Genomic DNA, 23,960 nt, shown 5'->3' on the forward strand with positions numbered 1-23,960 from the left:
TCTGTGTGTATGTATCTGTGTGTGTATCTGTGTGTGTGTATCTGTGTGTGTGTGTATCTGTGTGTATGTATCTGTGTGTATGTATATGTGTGTATGTATCAATGTGTGTATGTATCTGTGTGTATGTATCTGTGTGTGTGTATCTGTGTGTATGTATCTGTATGTATCTGTATGTATATGTGTGTATGTATCTGTGTGTATGTATCTGTATGTATCTGTGTGTATGTATCTGTGTGTATGTATCTGTGTGTATGTATCTGTGTGTATGTATCTGTGTGTATGTATCTGTATGTATCTGTGTGTGTATCTGTGTGTACCCTGCGGCACGGCCATGACCCCCGTGCTGATGCCCGAGATGACGTCACCCGGGAGCAGCGCGCGCGCGCGGTACCGCGGCACCCAGCGCAGCGCGGGCACGCGCCGCAGCAGCGTGGCGCGTGCCCGCGCGCGGGAACACCTGGAGGGGGGGGGGCAGGAGATGGGGGGGGGGGGGGGGCATGAGTGGGGGGGGGAGCAGGAGTGGGGGCAGGTGGGCAGTAGTGGGTTAAGGGGTGGGGGCGACAGGCAGGCGAGTGTTAGTATAGGGGGGGGGGGGGGCAGCGTGTGGGCAGCAGGAAACGTGGAGGGGGTAGTTAGATTGGGGGGCTGGAGGGGATAGTGGGGGGGGGGGCTAGGGGGGTATGGAGGAGGTGGTGGGCGCAGGGGGTGGCGAGGGGATTGGCCGTGCTCTGCCGGGGGGTCGCGGGATCCTTGAGGGATCACGGGGTCCTGTGTGCCGCTTAGGGGGTCCCGAGGGGTCCCGAGGGCCCATGAGGCCCAGGAGGGTCGCGAGGCTCGCTCGACCCGTGGGTGCCTGAGGGCCCGAGGGACGCCTGCGCAGAGATCTGGGTCCTCACCTGAAGTAGCGAGAGAGCCACGCGCGCCGCGGGGGTCCTTGTGGCCCCCTTTCCGCGGCGGTCCCCTGCGTCGGAGCACGAAGATGGTTGCCGAGGTGGCCCGACATGGAGTGTCCTGCTGGACGAGGAGGAGGAGCAGACGAGGATGAGGATCCACCCGGGGGGTGGACACCTCCACGTGAGTCGGGGCACTCGACTCACGAGCCATGTGCCGTAATTGCACGCGCGTGGGTGAATGGGTGAGTGAGTGGGTGGGTAGGTGAGTGAGTGGGTGAGTGAGTGGGTAGGTGAGTGAGTGGGTGAGTGGGTAGGTGAGTGTGTGAGGGGTGGGTGAGTGAGGGGTGAGTGAGTGAGGGGTGAGTGAGTGAGTGGGTGAGGGGTGAGTGAGTGAGTGAGTGGGTGAGTGAGTGGGTGAGTGAGTGGGTGAGTGAGGGGTGAGTGAGTCGGTGAGTGAGTGTGTGAGGGGTGAGTGAGTGAGTGAGTGGGTAAGTGGGTGAGTGAGGGGTGAGTGGGTGGGTGAGTGAGGGGTGAGTGAGTGGGTGAGTGGGTGGGTGAGGGGTGAGTGAGTGGGTGAGTAAGTGGGTGAGTGAGTGGGTGAGTGAGTGAGTGGGTGAGTCTGTGAGTGGTGAGTGAGTGAGGGATGAGTGAGTGGGTGAGTGGGTGGGTGAGGGGTGAGTGAGTGGGTGAGTAAGTGGGTGAGTGAGTGGGTGAGTGAGTGGGTGAGTGAGTGGGTGAGGGATGAGTGAGTGTTTGAGGGGTGAGTGGGTGAGTGAGGGGTGAGTGGGTGGGTGAGTGAGTGAGGGGTGAGTGAGTGGGTGGGTGAGTGAGTGGTGAGTGAGTGGGTGAATGGGTGAGCGAGTGCGTGAGGTGAGTGGGTGAGGGGTGAATGAGTGAGTGGGAGGGTGAGTGAGTGGGTGGGTGAGTGAGTGAGGGGTGAGTGAGTGGGTGAGTGAGTGGGTGAATGAGTGAGTGGGTGAGTGAGTGGGTGGGTGAGGGGTTGAGTGAGTGAGTGGGTAAGTAAGTGGGTGGGTGGGTGAGGGGTGAGTGAGTGGGTGAGTAAGTGGGTGAGTGAGTGAGGGGGTGAGTGAGGGGGTGAGTGAGTGGGTGAGTGGGTGAGGGGTGAGTGGGTGAGCGGTGAGCGGGTGAGTGGTTGAGTGAGTGAGCTGGCGAGTTTGTGAGCGAATGGCTGGCTTGGTTAGTGAGTGAGTGAGCTGGTTGGTGAGTCTGTGAGTGAGTGGGTGGGTGAGTAAGTGGGTGAGTGAGTGGGTGAGTGAGTGGGTTAGTGAGTGAGTGGGCAAGTGAGTGAGCTGGTTGGTGAGTCTGTGAGTGAGTGAGTGGGTGAGTAAGTGGGTGAGTGAGTGGATGAGTGACTGGGTTAGTGAGTGAGTGGGCGAGTGAGTGAGCTGGTTGGTGAGTCTGTGAGTGAGTGAGTGGGTGAGTAAGTGGGTGAGTGAGTGGGTGAGTGAGTGAGTGAGCGAGTGAGTGAGCTGGTTGGTTAGTCTGTGAGTGAGTGAGTGGGTGAGTGAGTGGGTGAGTGAGTGGGTGAGTGGGTGAGTGAGTGAGTGGGCGAGTGAGTGAGCTGGTTGGTGAGTCTGTGAATGAGTGAGTGCGTGAGTGAGTGGGTGAGTGAGTGGGTGAGTGAGTGAGCTGGTTGGTGAGTCTGTGAGCGAGTGAGTGGGTGAGTGAGTGGGTTAGTGAGTGAATGGGCGAGTGAGTGAGCTGGTTGGTGAGTCTGTGAGTGAGTGAGTGGGTGAGTGAGTGGGTGAGTGAGTGGGTGAGTGAGTGAGTGGGTGAGTGAGTGGGCGAGTGAGTGAGTGGGCGAGTGAGTGAGTGGGCGAGTGAGTGAGCTGGTTGGTGAGTCTGTGGGTGAGTGAGTGAGTGGGTGAGTGGGTGAGTAAGTGGGTGGGTGAGTAAGTGGGTGAGTGAGTGGGTGAGTGAATGGGCGAGTGAGTGAGTGGGCGAGTGAGTGAGCTGGTTGGTGAGTCTGTGAGTGAGTGAGTGGGTGAGTGGGTGAGTGAGTGAGCTGGTTGGTGAGTCTGTGAGTGAGTGGGTTAGTGAGTGAGTGGGTTAGTGAGTGAGTGAGCGAGTGAGTGAGCTGGTTGGTGAGTCTGTGAGTGAGTGAGTGGGTGAGTGAGTGGGTTAGTGAGTGGGTGAGTGAGTGAGTGAGTGGGTTAGTGAGTGAATGGGTTAGTGAGTGAGTGAGTGAGCTGGTTGGTGAGTCTGTGAGTGAGTGAGTGGGTTAGTGAGTGAGTGGGCTAGTGAGTGAGTAAGTGGGTGAGTGAGTGGGTGAGTGAGTGGGTTAGTGAGTAAGTGGGTGAGTGAGTGGGTGAGTGGGTGAGTGAGTGGGTTAGTGAGTGAGTGAGCTGGTTGGTGAGCCGGCACGAAGTCCCTTACTCGCAATCGCGGAGTCTCACGGAGAGGCGAGTTTCGAGATGCGCTGGTGTGGTCCTGCGGAAACGCAAGGATGCCGGAGACCCCAGAGCAGACCCAGAGAGACGAGGCGCTACCCCCCACCCACCCACACACACCCACCCACCCACACATCCCCACACACACCTACACACACAACCACCCACACCCACCCACACACACATCCACACACACAAACACTCACACACACACACCCACACACATCCACACACCCACCCACACACACACCCACACACATCCACACACACACACACATCCACACACACCCACACACACACATCCACACACACACACCCACACACACATCCACACACACACACCCACATCCACTCACACACACACTCACACACACCCACCCACCCACACCCACCCACACCCACCCACACCCACCCACACCCACCCACACCCACCCACACACACATCCACACACACAAACACCCACACACACAAACACTCACACACACCCACACACACCCACACACACATCCACACACACACACACCCACACACACATCCACACACACACTCACCCACACACCCACCCACACCCACCCACACCCACCCACACACACACCCACCCACACCCACCCACACCCACCCACACACACATCCACACACGCACATCCACACACGCACATCCACACACACACATCCACACACACACATCCACACACACACATCCACACACACACACAAGGCAAAGACAAAGGCCCCCCGTGTAGTCAGGACGGGTCGGAGGCAGGCCAGCCTGGATGTTTCAAACCGGAGCAGACAACACGTACTTAAACTCAACAAAGACAAAGATCCCCCGTGTAGCCTTCACAGACTGTTGGGGCAAGTGCTGTTAGCCAGCGCCTATGCTGGCTGGCACGGTAAAGAGGGGGTCAGTGGCCAACACCACGCCCGGCCGCCTTTGTCTCCCTAGTGGCGATGCTCACACATCACACCAGGTACGCATTTGAGGCTGAGTCGACCTAGGGGAGGCCCAGGACCGGTTCAGATAATCGTCACTGGTGTTGGCCGTGAGCGGGAATCGAACCCAGGTCACCTGGTTCGTAGCGCAGCGCGCTAACCGCTACACCACCGCTCCTCAAACTCAACACACACTCACAAACATGCAGACACATACATACACTAAGTAGCGGTGACGTCACAACGGCGCTCGTGCCAGGCTAAGTGCACTTTAAGGCTACGCGAAGTGTCGAACGCACTTGCTGACCAACTCAATCACCCGCCCACCAGCTCACTCACTCACCAACCACTCACTCACCGCATTCACTCGCTTACTAACTCACTCACCAGCTCACTCACTCAGCACAACAATCACTCACGCATGCAACCACTTAAATCACTCCCCCCACTTACTCGCTCATCCACCTACTCACTCAGCCACCCACTCCCTCACTAACTCACCCACGTAACTTCTTAATTCAATCGCCCACTCACTCAGCCACCCACGTCACTCAGTTATCCACCCAGTCACTCAGCCATCCACTCAGCCGCCCACCCACTCACTCAGCCACCCACCCACTCACTCAGTTAACCACCCAGTCACTCAGCCATCCACTCAGCCGCCCACCACTCACTCAGCCACCCACCCACTCACTCAGCCACCCACTCCCTCACTCACTAACTCACCACGTAACTACTTAATTCAATTGTCCACTCACTCAGCCACCCACTCCCTAGCTCACTAACTCACCACGTAACTACTTAATTAAATCGCCCACTCACTCAGCCGCCCACCCACTCACTCAGCCACCCACCCACTCACTCAGCCACCCACCCACTCAGTCAGCCACCCACTCACTCACTAACTCACCATGTAACTACTTCATTCAATCGCCCACTCACTCAGCCACCCACTCACTGACTTAACCACCCACTCACTCAGCCACCCACCCACTCACTCAGCCATCCACCCACCCACTCAGCCATCCACTCACTCACTTAACCACCCACTCACTCAGCCACCCACCCACTCACTCAGCCACCCACCCACTCACTCAGCCACCCACTCACTCACTCAGCCACCCACTCACTCACTCAGCCATCCACTCACTCATCCACTCAATCGTCCACATTTCATCTCGTGGGTTTAGTGCGCTTGGGGCTTACCAGTCCATTACATAAATATCTATAGACTGATGATGATGATGACGACGACGACGATACGTGAGTAATGTTGCTGATGGTGGTCACCACGCTCGCGGGCTCGCCGCTCAGCTCGGGTTTCCTTCACCAGGGCTCCGCTAATCCTCGTGCCACGAGGGGACACGGGGAGACCCGGGGGGAAGGGGGGCTTCAGATGAAGGGGCCCTAATGCGCCACACACCTGACACCGCTGCCCTCGCTCGGGGTTTTAATTAAAATCAGCGCGGACACAGCACGGAGCTGGGCCCCTCTGTGGAAGGGGGAGGGGGGTCTCACCACGGAGCTGGGTCCGGGTCCCACCATGGAGGGGGTTCCATCGTGGAGACGGGGGGGGGGGTCTCACCACGGAGCTGGGTCCCACCGTGGAAGGGGTCTCACCACGGAGCTGGGCCCCACCGTGGAGGGGGGGGGGCATTACATCGTAGAGGGGGGGGGGTCTCACCACGGAGCTGGGTCCCACCGTGGAGGGGAGTTACATCGTAGAGAGGGGGGGGTCTCACCACGGAGCTGGGCCCCACCGTGAAAGGTGGTCCCACCGTTGAGAGAGGTTCCACCGTGGAGGGGGGTCTCAGACCTGTGCAGCTCCATCAGCGGGGGCCTCAGTTGCGCACGGCACATGCCCCCCCCCCCATCATCTCCTACACCGCCACCACCACCGGGGGGACACGCGACTGCGCTGCGCCTCGGCCCCGCGGTGGCGAGCGACAGCCACCGCACGTGGTCGCGGCCACGTGGACGGCAAACTGAGGACATTGCTCGTGGCAGAGCCATACCTGTGTAGAGGTGCTAACTACTCACTGTTCGGTAACCTGCATTGCCACTAGGTATCAAAGGGGCAGTGCAGCGTTACCTCTCTGTGTACATAACGGTTAGGGTCAGACGAGGTGAAGTGGATCGTAGCCACAGTTTGGTAAGAACCAATCAGACAGTTTCACGTGGGAATGTGGGATTGGTTACACCTGGCCACAAATGGGTATAAGAAGGGTGAGTGCGCAGAGTGCGGGGAGTTCTCTCCCTACACGAAGACCGAAGCCCGGGCTGAAGATAGCCAGGACCCTGAACCTGGCCTTCCAGCCCTTCTGAGGGCTAAGGCTCGGCGTATCCAGTGGTCAAGACCCACCGGGCTAGCGGTGGGTCAGATAGTCTCCCCTATGTCCAAGCCGGAGGACTCTAGGATAGCGGTAGACTCGAGAGTAAGTCCTGCTGTACCTCCGTAGGTTAGCAAGAGACCTGTGTGCAAGTCCCGCTAAGTCCGGAGGCTGTACCTTCTTTGGGTATCGGGTGAGGGGACCGTATACCCTTTTGTGAGTTAGGGCTGTGTAAGAGAAGTATTACAATAAACAGAGTGTGCCTCATAAGAAGTTTATTCGTCATTATAAACACTACAACTGGAGTCAGAAGTGGTTGAAAAATGGAAACAAAAAGTTCAGCCCACGTGTGAGGTCAGCATGGAGAAAACCCTGACTCACCTGCGGGAACCGCCAACTCCACTGAAAATGCCGGCGCATTGCCAGCCGCCCAACCACCGGCTCAGCAGCCGGTCGCTCCTCTTGCCATGGAGGACGGACTCCGGGCAGCACACAGCTGTCTCGTCCAACTTCTACATGCTTCAGCCTCCATTCTTGACGAGATCAACTTGGAGGCTGCGGGCGGATCAGATCAGCCGCCGGCGGATGTTCCCGCCATCGGCCAAGACGGACATTTTGAATTTCCCGCCGAGGCATCACGTGGTTCCGCCGGAAGCGGAAGCCAAGGGCATTCTGGGAATGTTGGGGGCCAATCGCACCTCGCAGCGTCATCGGCGCGCGACACTGTCAACTCGCGCTACTCAGACGACGCCGCGTCAACACAGTACCGACAGAGTACAGTAGACGCTATCGGCCAGGCGATTGCCGATTTCCTACTCGAGTCTGTCCTCCAGAAGATGCTGGAACTGGCGTGCGAGCTGTGCATCGTCATTCAAGCGGTGGACAAGGAGAATATGTGCTCGCTACGAGCCGCTCGCAGCATCCACGCGCATTTATTGCTCCACACGGATTCGACCATCGCCGCCTCGGCTTCGACGTCGGAGCCTGCCAGCAGGGACGACGGCTTCTCCCGCGACCGGGCCTTCATGGCAACCAGGGCAACGGGCCGGCGATCGTCCGACCATGCCGGTCGCCGCAATTACCAGCAGCGTGGACGGCCTCCTCCACGCAGCGACGTGACGTGCTTCAACTGTGGCCGACGAGGCCACATCTTCTCTGACTGCCGTGCGCCTCGACGACGCTCCTCCGGATCCTCAGGCCAGGACTACAGGACGCCCATGGCATCGCGGCACAATCGGGCAAGTTGCGATGCCTCTCACGCTCGTCCCTCATTCACACCATACCCACCGCAACACACCATAAGAAATGCTCGGGATCCGACGTGTGATGCGCAGTGTTCCGGCAATTCTCCGCGGCCACTCGGACCTGGGCAGTGGTCTGAGTTGGCCCATAGGGTAGTCGCGGCGACGGCAGGTTCCTCCGTGGTTGTCGGTTCGATCGAGGGTGTGGAATTCCGTGAGTTGGTTGATACTGGTGCGTCGGCTACGATCATTTCGGATTTGATTGATAATATACTGCCCGTACGATGCCGCCCCTGGGAATGTGTTTCTATCCCTGTTTCGCCGCTAATGGAAGTTCGCTGGGCATTATTGGGCAAATTCGTGCGCAAATTTCGATCGGTGGCATTCAATTGGCGGGTCCTATTTTGGTATCTTCCTCCCTCGCCGTGCCATGTTTGTTAGGCACTGACTTTCTCGCGAAAAGGCCTATTAAAATCCTTGTGGATCAAGGTTGTATCAAACTCCCGTCGGGCCGTCGGATGACGTTCTTGCCCATGCCCGCACATCCACGCAGGGCTAATGCCTCTGTGCAGGCGTTCGTCGCAGGCACAGTACGTATTCCGCCAGGAGCACAAATGCTCGTGCCCTTGCGATTAAAGAAACCGCTAGCCCCGGACGCCTCAGCACATGGCGTTTTGCTGGGGCCTTCAAACACAGTTGTTAAAAGGTTGGATTTGGTGGCTGCACAGACAGGGAGCTGTTCTTGCAGGTGGTGAATGTCGGGTTGTCCACAACCGTCATTCCGCAAGGAACTGTGCTCGCTCACGCGACGCCGGTGCCCAGGGGCACCGGCGTCGTGGGACACGTGCTTGACAGGCCACAGGTTCAACCTCCTTCCAAATCGGATGAGAAATGGTTGGACACGCTCTGTGCAGACATGGGTTTTCTGTCCGGTTTGCAGCAAATAAAATTGCGCGCTCTTCTGCGAGAATTTAGTTTTTGTGTTGATTTTCGGCGCCTAAATAAAATCTCGGTAGCTGACGCCTACCCTCTCCCTCGTATGGATGAGTCATTGGATGCCCTGGCAGGGGCGCACTATTTTTCCATTTTGGACCTTCTGTCGGGGTTTTGGCAACTTCCCCTCGACGAGGCATCAAAACCTAAGACTGCTTTTCGGACACCACAGGGCCTTTTTGAGTTTAATAGATTGCCCATGGGTCTCCACTCGGCCCCAGCGACATTCCAGATGCTCATGGAGCTGGTCCTCGCTGGGCTCTAGTGGGACTCATGTCTCATTTATCTTGACGACGTCATTGTCTTTAGCCGCACGTTTGGCGAACACCTTGAGCGATTGCGTGTTATCTTCTTGAAGATGCGGGCTGCTAACTTAAAATTCAAACTGCAGAAATGTCACCTCCTGCGTGAGTCTGTGCGCTATTTGGGCCACATAGTCAGCCGCTCGGGAATTTCTACCGACTCTGAAAAAACCAAATGCGTTAGCCAATGGCCGACCCCTACATCTGCGGGCGATGTTCGCAGTTTTATTGGTTTTGCGTCATATTACCGCCGTTTTGTTGCTGGCTTCGCGACGATTGCCAAACCGCTTCATGCTCCTACGTCCAAAGGGTTGATGTTTCATTGGGGGGATGCGGAACGGGCCGCATTCGACTCTTTGCGGAACGCACTCGTGATGGCACCGTTCCTAGCATAACCCGATTTTTCTGTACCATTCGTATTGGACACTGACGCTAGAAATACGGGGATTGGCGGTGTTTTGTCCCAAAGAGTTGATGGCATTGAAAGGGTCGTTGCCTATGGTAGCAGAGTTTTGTCTTCTGCTGAACAATGATACTGTGTTACCCGACGTGAGCTGCTGGCCATTGTCTTTTTCATTCAGCAATACAGGCCGTACCTATGTCGTCAGCATTTTACCATGCGATCTGATCATTCGGCATTACAGTGCGCTATGCGGGTTGACCAACCGTCTGGCCAGCTTTCTCGGTGGCTCGAAGTCTTTCAGGACTATGATTTTAATGTTACTTACCGTAAGGGTGCACAACACACGAATGCCGATGCATTGTTTCGCCTCCCGCCGGCTCTAAAATGTGCATGCTTTTTGGGCTCTGGCCGCTGTAAGCCGCCACTGCCTGAGCAGGTCACGCCTCTCGAAACGGTGTCCGCCGCGCTTCCCGACACCTCAGCGCCGATGTCGGACCATGCGGATCCAACGGCCAGTGACGACTTGCTGGGGCTGACTTTGGCCGAATTGGGTCGGCACCAGAGCGACGACATGTCATTGTTGCGGTTGTGTCGTCACGCAATTAATGCGGGTCCGCGTCAGGGGAAATTCAATTCATTTGTTATGAAGCACGGCTTGCTTATGCATTGGGATGCTGACTCATGCCAACATAAATCGTCATACCCTCAGCCTTGCGATGTAAAGCCGTATGGGCAGTGCACGAGCACTTGTTACACCTGGGTGTTCATAAAACCATTGGGTTGTTGCGGTTGCAATTTTTCTGGCCTGGCATGCTGCGTGATGTGACCGACATTCTACTGGGGTGCACTCAATGCACGCAACTTAAACCACCGGCTAAACCGGCATGTCCGCCCCTGCAACCCATTTCAGTGTCTCGTATAAACGAGTTGGTGGCTCTCGATATTTTGGGCTCTTTTTCTACTACGCCACGTGATAATAAGTACCTTCTGGTTGGGGTAGAATATTTTACGCGGTGGCCTATGGCCTGGGCCCTCCCCAACCAGTTGGCAGCAGCCGTCGTGAACACCTTTGTTCAGGGCTACGTCCTGGACAAGGGCACACCAGAACGGTTGCTGACCGATCAGGAAATACATTTTTCAGGAGTCCTGTTGAACGATGTGTGCCGCCTGTTGGGCACAAAGAAAGTGTGCACTTCGCCCTACCATCTCCAAACCAACGGCATGGTGGAGCGCTTGCATAGAACTCTCACCTCTATGTTATGCCATCATGTCGATGAATCCCACCTCGACTGGGACTTGCAAGTTCCGGGGGTCCTCGCCGCATACTGCATGGCACCTCACGCGGCGACGGGATTTTCCCTGTTCTTTTTAATGTACAGCCTTTCCTCCCGCCAACGTTCGGCTGGAGATAGAACAGCCACCGCAGAAATCCAAACTCGTTGACCACTTGCGATTTAACCTCCGTAAGTTGGCTGAGGCACGGGAGGCTGCCATTGAAAATTCTGCTTCCTGTCAGCGAGCGAATTTGAGATTGCATGATCCTCGGACGTCCACGCATCGGTGGGCACCGGGAGACAGGGCATGGCTTCACTGCCTCCAGGTGCCGGTGTCCACATCGGCAAAACTTCTCAGGCCATGGCGGGGTCCGGTGGAGGTGGTTGAGGTCCTACATCCCCAATGCATTAAAATTCGCTGGGGACGGCGTCGCTGGTTCGTCCACCCTTCTCGGTTAAAACCCTTTGTCGCATCGTGCGCCCCTGGGGGCCGATTGTGCGACGCATCCGACGAGCCAGATGTTGCCCCATTGGTGCCTAACCCACAGCGCAGATGTGTCGTTCCTCCTGCAGATGACATGGGAGTGACAGAGCCTTGCAGGCCACGTTCGGCCTCGATGGACCATGGGTCGTCAGGAGTCCCCACGGAGATGCCTCCGGACCCACCTGACGCTCTTGTTAATCTTCCGGAACCTCCTGTGCCACCGAAGAAGCTGGCCGTCCCCTAAGATGGCGCCGCGAAACACACACGTGCTAAATCTCGCCGGTTTTTGTGATATTCACCTTGTTGGCTAACACGTTCCCGGTTCCAAATCGGTTTGCAACACACGCCGCCTGCTCTGTCGCATTGTTAGTGTGTTCTGTGTCATGCCTATTTTGCCTTGTACATACATTGTGTTATTAGGGGGGGTATTTATATGGGTTTCTCTTGTTCTGTTTTGTTTGCGAGGCACACTCACATTTCTTGCGTTGTTGGGGTTTTCGGGGTTTCACATTGTTGCAGCCGGGACGGCTGGAGCTTCCGAAGGAAGCGGTGATGTAGAGGTGCTAACTACTCACTGTTTGGTAACCTGCATTGCCACTAGGTATCAAAGGGGCAGTGCAGCGCTACCTCTGTGTACATAACGGTTGGGGTCAGACGAGGTGAAGTGGATCGTAGCCACGGTTTGGTAAGAACCAATCAGACAGTTCCACGTGTGAATGTGGGATTGGTTACACCTGGCCACAAACGGGTATAAGAAGGGTGAGCGCGCAGAGTGCGGGGAGTTCTCTCCCTACACGAAGACCGAAGCCCGGGCTGAAGATAGCCAGGACCCTGGACCCAGCCTTCCAGCCCTTCTGAGGGCTAAGGCTCAGCGTATCCAGTGGTCAAGACCCGCCGGGCCAGCGGTGGGTCGGATAGCCTCCCCTAGGTCCAAGCCGGAGGACTCTAGGATAGCGGTAGACGTATGAGTAAGTCCCGCCAGGACAGGAGGCTGGACCTCCTTAGGTTAGCAAGAGACCTGTGTGTAGGTCACGCTAAGTCCGGAGGCTGTACCTCCTTAGGTTAGGAAGAGACCTGTGTGTAGGTCACGCTAAGTCCGGAGGCTGTACCTTGTTAGGGTATCGGGTGAGGGGACCGTATACCCCTCTGTGTGTTAGGGACTGTGTAAGAGAAGAATTACAATAAACAGAGTGTGCCTCATAAGCAGTTTATTCGTCATTATAAACACTACACCTGGGACATGCCTGCCTACGACTTAAGGGCAGGGGTGTGTGTGTGTCGCTCTGAGGGCAGGGCTGTATGTGTCTCTGAGGGCAGGGCTGTGTGTGTCTCTATGCAGGGCTGTGTGTGTCTCTGAGGGGAGGGCTGTGTGTGTCTCTGTGAGGAAAGGGCTGTATGTGTCTCTGAGGACAGGTCTATGTTTATGTGTCTCTCTCTCTGTGTCTCTGTGTGTATCTCTCTGTATATCTCTTTGTGTGTGTCTCTGTGTGTGTCTCTCTGTCTCTGTGTGTGTCTCTCTCTCTGTGTGTCTCTGTGTGTCTCTCTGTCTCTGTGTCTCTCTCTGTATGTGTCTCTGTGTGTGTCTCTCTGTCTCTGCGTGTGTCTCTCTCTGTGTCTCTCTCTCTGTCTCTATGTGTATCTCTCTCCGTTTCTCTCTCTGTCTCTGTGTGTGTCTGTGTGTCTCTCTCTGTGTATCTCTTTGTGTGTGTCTCTGTGTGTCTCTCTCTGTCTCTGTGTCTCTGTCTGTGTGTGTCTCTGTGTGTCTCTCTGTCTCTGTGTGTCTCTCTCTCTGTGTGTCTCTGTGTGCGTGTCTCTCTCCGTGTCTCTGTGTGTATCTCTCTCTGTGTCCCTGTGTGTCTCTCTCTGTTTCTCTGTGTGTATCTCTCTGTGTTCCTGTGTGTGTCTCTCTCTGTGTCTCTGTGTGCGTGTCTCTCTCTGTGTCTCTCTATCTCTGTGTGTGTGTGTCTCTCTCTGTATCTCTCCCTCTGTGTCTCTGTGTGTCTATGTGTGTCTCTCTGTGTCTCTCTGTGTCTCTGTGTGTCTATGTGTGTCTCTGTGTGTCTATGTGTGTCTCGCTGTGTCTCTGTGTTTCTCTGTGTATCTCTCTGTGTTCCTGTGTGTGTCTCTCTGTGTGTCTCTATGTGTGTGCCTCTCTCTCTGTCTCTCTATCTCTCCGTGTGTGTGTCTCTCTCTCTGTGTCTCTGTGTGTCTCTGCGTGCCTCTCTGTGTCTCTCTGTGTCTCTGTGTGTCTCCGTGTACCTCTCTGTGTCTTTGCGTGTCTCTGTGTCTCTGTGTGACGGCTATGGCTCGTCTCCATCCTCACGCGAATCGTGACGTCAACGTTCCGTTTCCAGGGCAACTCGCTCTCTCGTTGACATAGCAACTGGGCTACACCCCCCCCCCCCCCACCATGATGCGGGAGAATCCCTGTCTCAGTGGACCCCACCCCCGTCGACCCCCTCCCCCCGATCCAAGCCTGAGAAACAGAGTTAGGGGTGATGAAGAACGGGAGAAGTGGTGATGGGAGACGGAGTGACGGGAGATATAAGAGGTAGAGATGCGAGATGGCTGATTATATACTGGTGATGGGCCATGGAAGATGCAGTGATGGGTGATGATTGTAGATGGGTGATGGGAGACGTGGTGATGTCTGATGTGAGATGGGTGACGTGGTGATGGGTAGTGGGAGACGTGGTGATGGGTGGTGGGAGACGTGGTGATTGGTGGTGGGAGACTTGGTGATGGGTAGTGGGAGACTTGGTGATGGGTAGTGGGAGACGTGGTGATGGGTGGTGGGAGACTTGGTGATGGGTAGTGGGTGACTTGGTGATAGGTGGTGGGAGACTTGGTGATGGGTGGTGGGAGACGTGGTGATGTCTGATGTGAGATGGGTGACGTGGTGATGGGTGATGGGTAGTGGGAGACGTTGTGATTGGTGGTGGGAGATGGAAGACGTGGTGATGGGTAGTGGGAGACGTGGTGATGGGTGATGGGTGGTGAGAGACGTGGTGATGGGTGGTGGGAGACGTGGTGATGGGTGATGGGTGGTGGGAGACGTGGTGATGGGTGATGGGTGGTGGGAGACGTGGTGATGGGTGGTGGGAGACGTGGTGATGGGTGGTGGGAGACGTGGTGATGGGTGATGGGTGGTGGGAGACGTGGTGATGGGAGATGAGAGACGTGGTGATGGGTGGTGGGAGATGTGGTGATGGGTGGTGGGAGACGTGGTGATGGGTGGTGGGAGACTTGGTGATGGGTGGTGGGAGACTTGGTGATGGGTGGTGGGAGACTTGGTGATGGGTGATGGGTGGTGGGAGACTTGGTGATGGGTGGTGGGAGACTTGGTGATGGGTGGTGGGACACGTGGTGATGGGTGGTGGGAGACGTGGTGATGGGTGGTGGGAGACTTGGTGATGGGTGGTGGGAGACATGGTGATGGGTGGTGGGAGACTTGGTGATGGGTGGTGGGAGACTTGGTGATGGGTGGTGGGAGACTTGGTGATGGGTGGTGGGAGACGTGATGGGTGGTGGGAGACATGGTGATGGGTGGTGGGAGACGTGGTGATGGGTGATGGGTGGTGGGAGACTTGGTGATGGGTGGTGAGAGACTTGGTGATGGGTGGTGGGAGACGTGGTGATGGGAGATGGGTGACGTGGTGATGGGTGGTGGGAGACGTGGTGATGGGTGGTGGGAGACTTGGTGATGGGTGGTGGGAGACGTGGTGATGGGTGGTGGGAGACGTGGTGATGGGTGGTGGGAGACTTGGTGATTGGTGGTGGGACACGTGGTGATGGGTGGTGGGACACGTGGTGATGGGTGGTGGGAGACTTGGTGATGGGTGGTGGGAGACGTGGTGATGGGTGATGGGTGGTGGGAGACGTGGTGATGGGTGGTGGGAGACGTGGTGATGGGTGATGGGTGGTGGGAGACGTGGTGATGGGTGATGGGTGGTGGGAGACGTGGTGATGGGTGGTGGGAGACGTGGTGATGGGTGGTGGGAGACGTGGTGATGGGTGATGGGTGGTGGGAGACGTGGTGATGGGAGATGAGAGACGTGGTGATGGGTGGTGGGAGACTTGGTGATGGGTGGTGGGAGACGTGGTGATGGGTGGTGGGAGACGTGGTGATGGGTGGTGGGAGACTTGGTGATGGGTGGTGGGAGACTTGGTGATGGGTGGTGAGACACGTGGTGATGGGTGATGGGTGGTGGGAGACGTGGTGATGGGTGGTGGGAGACTTGGTGATGGGTGGTGGGAGACATGGTGATGGGTGGTGGGAGACTTGGTGATGGGTGATGGGAGACTTGGTGATGGGTGATGGGTGGTGGGAGACTTGGTGATGGGTGATGGGTGGTGGGAGACGTGGTGATGGGTGGTGGGAGACGTGGTGATGGGTGATGGGTGGTGGGAGACGTGGTGATGGGTGATGGGTGGTGGGAGACGTGGTGATGGGTGGTGGGAGACGTGGTGATGGGTGGTGGGAGACGTGGTGATGGGTGATGGGTGGTGGGAGACGTGGTGATGGGAGATGAGAGACGTGGTGATGGGTGGTGGGAGACTTGGTGATGGGTGGTGGGAGACGTGGTGATGGGTGGTGGGAGACGTGGTGATGGGTGGTGGGAGACTTGGTGATGGGTGGTGGGAGACTTGGTGATGGGTGGTGAGACACGTGGTGATGGGTGATGGGTGGTGGGAGACGTGGTGATGGGTGGTGGGAGACTTGGTGATGGGTGGTGGGAGACATGGTGATGGGTGGTGGGAGACTTGGTGATGGGTGATGGGAGACTTGGTGATGGGTGATGGGTGGTGGGAGACTTGGTGATGGGTGGTGGGAGACGTGATGGGTGGTGGGAGACGTGGTGATGGGTGGTGGGAGACGTGGTGATGGGTGATGGGTGGTGGGAGACTTGGTGATGGGTGGTGGGAGACTTGGTGATGGGTGGTGGGAGACGTGGTGATGGGAGATGGGTGACGTGGTGATGGGTGGTGGGAGACGTGGTGATGGGTGGTGGGAGACGTGGTGATGGGTGGTGGGAGACGTGGTGATGGGTGGTGGGAGACGTGGTGATGGGTGGTGGGAGACTTGGTGATTGGTGGTGGGACACGTGGTGATGGGTGGTGGGACACGTGGTGATGGGTGGTGGGAGACTTGGTGATGGGTGGTGGGAGACGTGGTGATGGGTGGTGGGAGACTTGGTGATGGGTGATGGGTGGTGTGAGACTTGGTGATGGGTGGTGGGAGACTTGGTGATGGGTGATGGGTGGTGGGAGACTTGGTGATGGGTGGTGGGAGACTTGGTGATGGGTGGTGGGAGACTTGGTGATGGGTGATGGGTGGTGGGAGACTTGGTGATGGGTGATAACCGTAGATGGGTGGTGGGAGATGGGAGACGCATCCCCAGTTGAGCCCCCTAATCCTCGCGGGGAATTTTAAATCGCAGCTTTTATTTCCACCGAAAGTAATCGCGGGGGATAACAGAGGAGGGGGGGACCCGGTGATTGATGAGTGCGAGAGGCGGGGCTGGGGGGCTGCCGGGATTCTAGTGACGCGGGGAGGGGTGAGGAGGCGGTGAGGGGGTACGAGAGGGAGGGGGGAGGGAGGGGGGCAGAGGGAGGGTGGGGCAAGGGGAGGGGCGAGAGGGAGGAGGGGCGAGAGGGAGGAGGGGCGAGAGGGAGGAGGGGCGAGAGGGGGGAGGGGCGAGAGGGAGGGGCGAGATGGGGCGGGGCGAGAGGGATTATTTGTGGAGTCCAAGGGACCTCCCGCGTTCGAGATGGAACGTGGGGAGACGATGATGATGGAGAGATGATGATGATGGAGAGATGATGATGATGGAGAGATGATGATGATCATGATGGATGATGATGATGGCGAGATGATGATGATGATGGAGAGATGATGATGGAGAGATGATGATGATGGAGAGATGATGATGATGGAGAGATGATGATGATGGAGAGATGATGATGATGGAGAGATGATGATGGATGAGAGATGATGATGATGATGGAGAGATGATAATGGATGAAAGATGATGATGGAGGAGAGATTATGATGATGGAGAGATGATGATGGATGATGATGGATGAGAGATGATGATGATGATGATAGAGAGATGATGATGAATGAAAGATGATGATGGAGGAGAGATGATCACGGTGGATGAGAATTGATGATTCTGATGCTAATTATTAATGATGATATATGATGAATAATGATTAAGGTTACGATGTTCATGATTAATGGAAATATGATGATGATGGGTGAGATGCTGATGAATGGAGATCCTGGATGAGTGCTGGGCGAAGCGACGCTGCACAAAACGAGAGACTCTGCGAGGAGGAGGAGGAGTGCGAGTGACCGAGCCATCGGCATCACCACGCGGAAGGATACACGAGGGAGGGCGGTTTTATTTGTGTTGAAATCTCGCACTGAATTGAGTGAGAAGGAGTAAATAGTCATCATCCCCCCTCCCTCCCTCCCCGCCTGCTCCCCTCCCACTCTCTCCCTCCCCTCTCCCTCCTCCATCGCCGCCGCCCTGAGAGGAGCGGCGTGGTGAGAGCGGGGGGGAGCGACAGCGAAGGGAAACGACGACGACGAGGAGGAGGAGGAGCAGATACAAGAAGCGGAGAGCGGGAAAGAGGACAGGGAGGGGTGAGGAGGCGAGGTGAGGAGGTGAGGCGAGTAACGCCATGGCAACTGTCTGAGCGCTGGCAGGAAGAGAAGGGAGGAGAAAAGGCGCCGGGTCCGTGTCTCCTCCTCCTCCAGCAGCACCACCACCACCACATCCTCCTCCTCGCCACCTCTTCCTCACCACCTCTTCCTCACCACCACCTTCTCACCCCCCCCCCCCCACCATCTCAGCGTTCCAAGATGCTGCAGACTCCGTTCGCCATCTTCTCGGCGCAGGAGGCGGCGCAGATGTACCGCACCAATTACGTGCGTAACTCGCGCGCCATTGGCGTGCTGTGGTCCATCTTCACCATCTGCTTCGCCATCATCACCGTGGTGGTGTTCGTGCAGCCCTACTGGGTGGGCGACGGGCCCGAGACGCCCCAGGCGGGCTTCTTCGGCCTCGTCCATCGCTGCGTGGGCACGGGGCCCGCCAAGAGCGACCTCCGCTGCGAGGGGAGCTTCATGGACTTCTCGTCGGTGCCCTCGGGCGCCTTCAAGGCCGCCTCGTTCTTCGTCGCCACCTCCATGGTGCTCGCGTCCGCCTGCGTCGTCTGCTTCGCCCTCTTCTTCTTCTGCAACACGGCCACCGTCTACAAGATCTGCGCCTGGATGCAGCTCACGTCCGGTGCGACGGTGGCGGGTGCAGAGGGATGGATAGAGGGAGGAGGATGGAGTAGGAGGGTGATGATGGAGGAGGATGATGGAGGAGGATGGAGGAGGGTGATGATGGAGGGTGATGATGGAGGAGGATGGAGGAGGATGATGGAGGGTGATGATGGAGGGTGATGATGGAGGGTGATGATGGAGGGTGATGGAGGAGGGTGATGATGGAGGGTGATGATGGAGGGTGATGATGGAGGGTGATGATGGAGGGTGAGGATGGAGGGTGAGGATGGAGGGTGAGGATGGAGGGTGAGGATGGAGGAGGGTGATGATGGAGGGTGATGATGGAGGGTGATGATGGAGGGTGATGATGGAGGGTGATGATGGAGGGTGATGATGGAGGATGATGATGGAGGGTGATGATGGAGGGTGATGATGGAGGGTGATGATGGAGGGTAATGATGGAGGGTGATGATGGAGGGTGATGATGGAGGGTGATGATGGAGGGTGATGATGGAGGATGATGATGGAGGAGGGTGATGATGGAGGAGGGTGATGATGGAGGGTGATGATGGAGGAGGAGAAGGATGATGGAGGGTGATGATGGATGATGATGATGGAGGATGATGGAGGGTGATGATTGAAGATGATGATTGAGGATGGAGGAGGAGGATGATGAGGATGATGAGAAGGATGATGGAGGATGATGATTGAAGATGATGGAGGATGATGATTGAAGATGAAGGAGGTGTAGGGTGGCGGTGGTGGGGAGAATATGGGTATTTTTGGAAGTCCTAATCTGGTGGTGGTACTGATTTTGTGACGTGCCATATAGTTGTTGTGGCGGTGATTTGTTGATGGTGGTAGTGGTGATTGTGTGATGGTGGTGATTGCGTGGTGGTGGTAATTTGTTGACGGTGGTGGTGAGTGGGTGAAGGTGGTGATTGGGTGATGGTGGTGGGGGTAATTACTGACGGTGCACCTACAGTACCGGTGATGATGCTGCTGCTGCTTCTGATGGCCATGGGAGTGGATCTGTGAGTGGTTCCCCTGGTGGCGATGTTGACGATACTAGCGAGAGTGATTGGGTAGTGAGTGAGTGGCAGTGCCTTTTAACCGCCCACGACAGCTTCCCTTGACGAGTCTCAAGTCGACTCCTCCTCCCCAGGAGCAGGAGGACTGTGCTTGGTGGTAGTGGTGGTGGCACAAGTGCGATGTTTGACCGTGGATTCTGCCTCCACGTGGGAGGAGGCAACCGAAGAGCGTGGAGAACGAGGGCATAGCACGCTCGCAACTCCACACAGAGGGATTTTTTAATCCACTGCCGTGCAGCATGTCCATCTCCTGGCCACCTCGGAGCCCAAGCCAACATTTTTGGTGGCAATGCAGGTGGTTGGTAGTGGTGGTGGTGTTGGCAATGCAGGTGGTGGTAGTGGTAGTGATGGTGACACTGCAAGTGGTTGGTATTGGTGGTGGTGTTGGTGGCAGTGCAGGTGGTGGTAGTGGTGGTGGTGTTGGCAATGCAGGTGGTTGGTATTGGTGGTAGTGGTAGTGGCACTTGAAGTGGTTGGTAGTGGTGGTGGTGTTGGTGGCACTGCAGGTGGTTGGTGGTGGTGTTGGCAATGAAGGTGGTTGGTAGTGGTATTGGTGGTAGTGTTGGTGGCAGTGCAGGTGGTTGGTAGTGGTAGTGGTGGTGGTGGCACTGCAAGTGGTTGGCATTGGTGGTGGTGTTGGTGGCAGTGCAGGTGGTTGGTAGTGGTAGTGGTGGCACTGCAGGTGGCATTTAAGCTTAAATGTCGTGATCTAAGCGTGGCTTCTTCCACTCCAGCGCTGTCCTCCAGACAGGCTCGTCCCTTCACCTGATGAAGGCCGCTTGTGTTGTGGCCGAAACGTCGTGATTTTTTGTTATTTTATTTTCACCTACGTGACTTTACCCAATAGAACCAAAGAGTATGGATCCTAGCAGTCACGAAAGCTTTAAATCTAGAAGTGGTGGTGTTGGTGGCAGTGCAGGTGGTTGGTAGTGGTAGTAGTGGCACTGCAGGTGGTTGGAAGTGGTGGTGGTGGTGGCACTGCAGGTGGTTGGTAGTGGTGGTGGTGGTGTTGGTGGCAGTGCAGGTGGTTGGTAGTGGTAGTAGTGGCACTGCAGGTGGTTGGAAGTGGTGGTGATGGCACTGCAGGTGGTTGGTAGTGGTGGTGGTGTTGGTGGCAGTGCAGGTGGTTGGTAGTGGTGGCACTGCAGGTGGTTGGAAGTGGTGGTGGTGGCACTGCAGGTGGTTGGTAGTGGTGGTGGTGGTGTTGGTGGCAGTGCAGGTGGTTGGTAGTGGTGGTGGTGGCGATACAGGGGGGGTATTTGCCGTGTGTGTGCATGTTTTGCTGGGAGGTCTGAACCAGGCCATCCAAGTGCAACCATTGGGGTGGCTTCTGCACCTGCCCTAAGCCTCCCCTAAATCGACTCGGCTTTTAGTTAATACCAGGTGTGCGTGATGGTGGTGGAATTGATGGTAGTGTCGGCAATGGGGTTATGTGTGATAGGTAGTAGTTGTGGTGGCATATTTGGTGGTGGTGGTGGTGGTGTTCGTGGTGGTGGTGGAAGTGTCAGTGCTGAAAGTGGCAGTGAAGGTGGTGGTGGTGTACAATGATGGTACTGTGGGTGGAATTGTTGTGGTGATGGCAATGTTGGTCGTGAGGTGAGTAGTGGTGTTGGTGTTGTTGGTAGTAAGGTGAGTGGTGGTGATGGTGGTGTTGGTAGTAATGTGAGTGGTGGTGATGGTAGTGTTGGTAGTAACGTGATGGTGGTGTTGGTAGTAAGGTGAGTGGTGGTGATGGGAGTGATGGTAGTGAGGTGAGTGGTGGTGATGGTGGTGTTGGTAGTAACGTGAGTGGTGGTGATGGTGGTGTTGGTAGTAAGGTGAGTAGTGGTGATGGTAGTGTTGGTAGTAAGATGAGTGGTGGTGATAGTGGTGTTGGTAGTAAGGTTAGTGGTGGTGATGGTGGTGTTGGTAGTAATGTGAGTGGAGTGATGGGAGTGTTGGTTGTAAGGTGAGTAGTGTTGATGATGTTGGTAGTAAGGTGAGTGGTAGTGGTGGTAGTGATGGTAGTGATGGTAGTGAGGTGAGTGGTGGTAATGGTAGTGTTGGTAGTAAGGTGAGTGGTGGTGATGGTACTGTTGGTAGTAAGGTGAGTGGTGGTGATGGTGCTGTTGGTAGTAAGATCAGTGGTGGTGATGATAGTGTTGGTAGTAAGGTGAGTGGTGGTGATGGTAGTGTTGGTAGTAAGGTGAGTGTTTGGTGATGGTAGTAAGGTGATGGTGGTGTTGGTAGTAAGGTGATGGTGGTGTTGGTAGTAAGGTGATGGTAGTGATGGTAGTGAGGCGAGTTGTGGTGATGGTAGTGTTGGTAGTAAGGTTAGTGGTTGTGATAGTGGTGTTGGTAGTAAGATCAGTGGTAGTGATGGTAGTGTTGGTAGTAAGGTGCGTGGTGTTGATGATGTTGGTAGTAAGGTGAGTGGTAGTGATGGTAGTGTTGGTAGTAACGTGAGTGGTGGTGATGGTAGTGTTGGTAGTAAGGTGATGTTAGTGTTGGTAGTAAGGTGAGTGGTGGTGTTGGTAGTGTTGGTAGTAAGGTGAGTGGTGGTGGTGTTGGTTGTAAGGTGAGTAGTGGTGATAGTAGTGTTGGTAGTAACGTGAGTGGTAGTGATGGTAGTGTTGGTAGTAAGGTGAGTGGAGTGATGGTGGTGTTGGTAGTAAGGTGAGTAGTGTTGATGATGTTGGTAGTAAGGTGAGTGGTAGTGGTGGTAGTGATGGTAGTGAGATGAGTGGTGGTGATGGTGGTGTTGGTAGTAAGGTGAGTAGTGGTGATGGTAGTGTTGGTAGTAAGGTGAGTGGTGGTGATGGTGCTGTTGGTAGTAAGATCAGTGGTGGTGATGGTAGTGTTGGTAGTAAGGTGAGTGGAGTGATGGTAGTGATGGTAGTAAGGTGAGTGGTGGTGATGGTAGTAAGGTGATGGTAGTGTTGGTAGTAAGGTGAGTGGTGGTGATGGTAGTGATGGTAGTAAGGTGAGTGGTGGTGATGGTGGTGTTGGTAGTAAGGTGAGTGGTGGTGATGGTAGTGTTGGTAGTAAGGTGATGGTATTGTTGGTAGTAAGGTGAGTGGTGGTGATGGTTGTGTTGGTAGTAAGGTGAGTGGTGGTGATGGTAGTAAGGTAATTGGTGGTGTTGGTACTAAGGTGAGTGGTGGTGATGGTGGTGTTGGTAGTAAGGTGACTGGTGGTAATGGGAGTTTTGGTTGTAAGGTGTGCAGTGGTGATGGTAGTAAGGTTAGTGGTGGTGATGGTAGTGTTCGTAGTAAGGTGAGTGGAGTGATGGTAGTCTTGGTAGTAAGATGAGTGGCAGTGATGGTAGTGATGGTAGTGAGGTGAGTGGTGGTGATGGTAGTGTTGGTAGTAAGGTCAGTGGTGGTGATGGTACTGTTGGTAGTAAGGTGAGTGGTGGTGATGGTGCTGTTGGTAGTAAGATCAGTGGTGGTGATGGTAGTGTTGGTAGTAAGGTGAGTGGTGGTGATGGGAGTGTTGGTAGTAAGGTGAGTGGTCGTGATGGTAGTGTTGGTAGTAAGGTGAGTGGAGTGATGGTAGTGTTGGTAGTAAGGTGAGTAGTGTTGATGATGTTGGTAGTAAGGTGAGTGGTAGTGGTGGTAGTGATGGTAGTGAGATGAGTGGTGGTGATGGTGGTGTTGGTAGTAAGGTGAGTAGTGGTGATGGTAGTGTTGGTAGTAAGGTGAGTGGTGGTGATGGTGCTGTTGGTAGTAAGATCAGTGGTGGTGATGGTAGTGTTGGTAGTAAGGTGAGTGGAGTGATGGTAGTGATGGTAGTAAGGTGAGTGGTGGTGATGGTAGTAAGGTGATGGTAGTGTTGGTAGTAAGGTGAGTGGTGGTGATGGTAGTGATGGTAGTAAGGTGAGTGGTGGTGATGGTGGTGTTGGTAGTAAGGTGAGTGGTGGTGATGGTAGTGTTGGTAGTAAGGTGATGGTATTGTTGATAGTAAGGTGAGTGGTGGTGATGGTTGTGTTGGTAGTAAGGTGAGTGGTGGTGATGGTAGTAAGGTAATTGGTGGTGTTGGTACTAAGGTGAGTGGTGGTGATGGTGGTGTTGGTAGTAAGGTGACTGGTGGTAATGGGAGTTTTGGTTGTAAGGTGTGCAGTGGTGATGGTAGTAAGGTTAGTGGTGGTGATGGTAGTGTTCGTAGTAAGGTGAGTGGAGTGATGGTAGTCTTGGTAGTAAGATGAGTGGCAGTGATGGTAGTGATGGTAGTGAGGTGAGTGGTGGTGATGGTAGTGTTGGTAGTAAGGTGAGTGGTGGTGATGGTACTGTTGGTAGTAAGGTGAGTGGTGGTGATGGTGCTGTTGGTAGTAAGATCAGTGGTGG

At 55.5% G+C, this 23,960-nt stretch overlaps 1 protein-coding gene across 5 annotated transcripts in view; it reads left to right on the plus strand.

Moving 5' to 3' along the window:
• Positions 1-737: 737 nt before the first annotated feature.
• The window catches only part of LOC116949275 (LHFPL tetraspan subfamily member 3 protein), a 36,844-nt gene continuing 13,621 nt past the window's right edge, over positions 738-23,960 (plus strand). For 2 of the 5 annotated variants that reach the window (XM_076064880.1, XM_076064879.1), the window contains exons 1-3: positions 738-1,074; positions 17,809-17,930; positions 18,128-18,563. In XM_076064880.1, coding sequence (XP_075920995.1) covers positions 1,042-1,074; positions 17,809-17,930; positions 18,128-18,563 — 591 coding nt within the window. In that variant the 5' untranslated portion in view covers positions 738-1,041. Of the gene's footprint in view, positions 1,075-13,719; positions 13,817-17,004; positions 17,931-18,127; positions 18,564-23,960 lie in introns of those variants that run through there. The other 3 variants (XM_032966392.2, XM_032966393.2, XM_032966391.2) reach the window with 3 other exon arrangements.

Source organism: Petromyzon marinus, unplaced genomic scaffold, assembly GCF_048934315.1.
Source record: "Petromyzon marinus isolate PM22_M1 ecotype Great Lakes invasive population unplaced genomic scaffold, UKy_Petmar_22M1.pri1.0 PM_Scaffold_86, whole genome shotgun sequence".
In the NCBI taxonomy this organism is placed as follows: domain Eukaryota; kingdom Metazoa; phylum Chordata; class Hyperoartia; order Petromyzontiformes; family Petromyzontidae; genus Petromyzon; species Petromyzon marinus.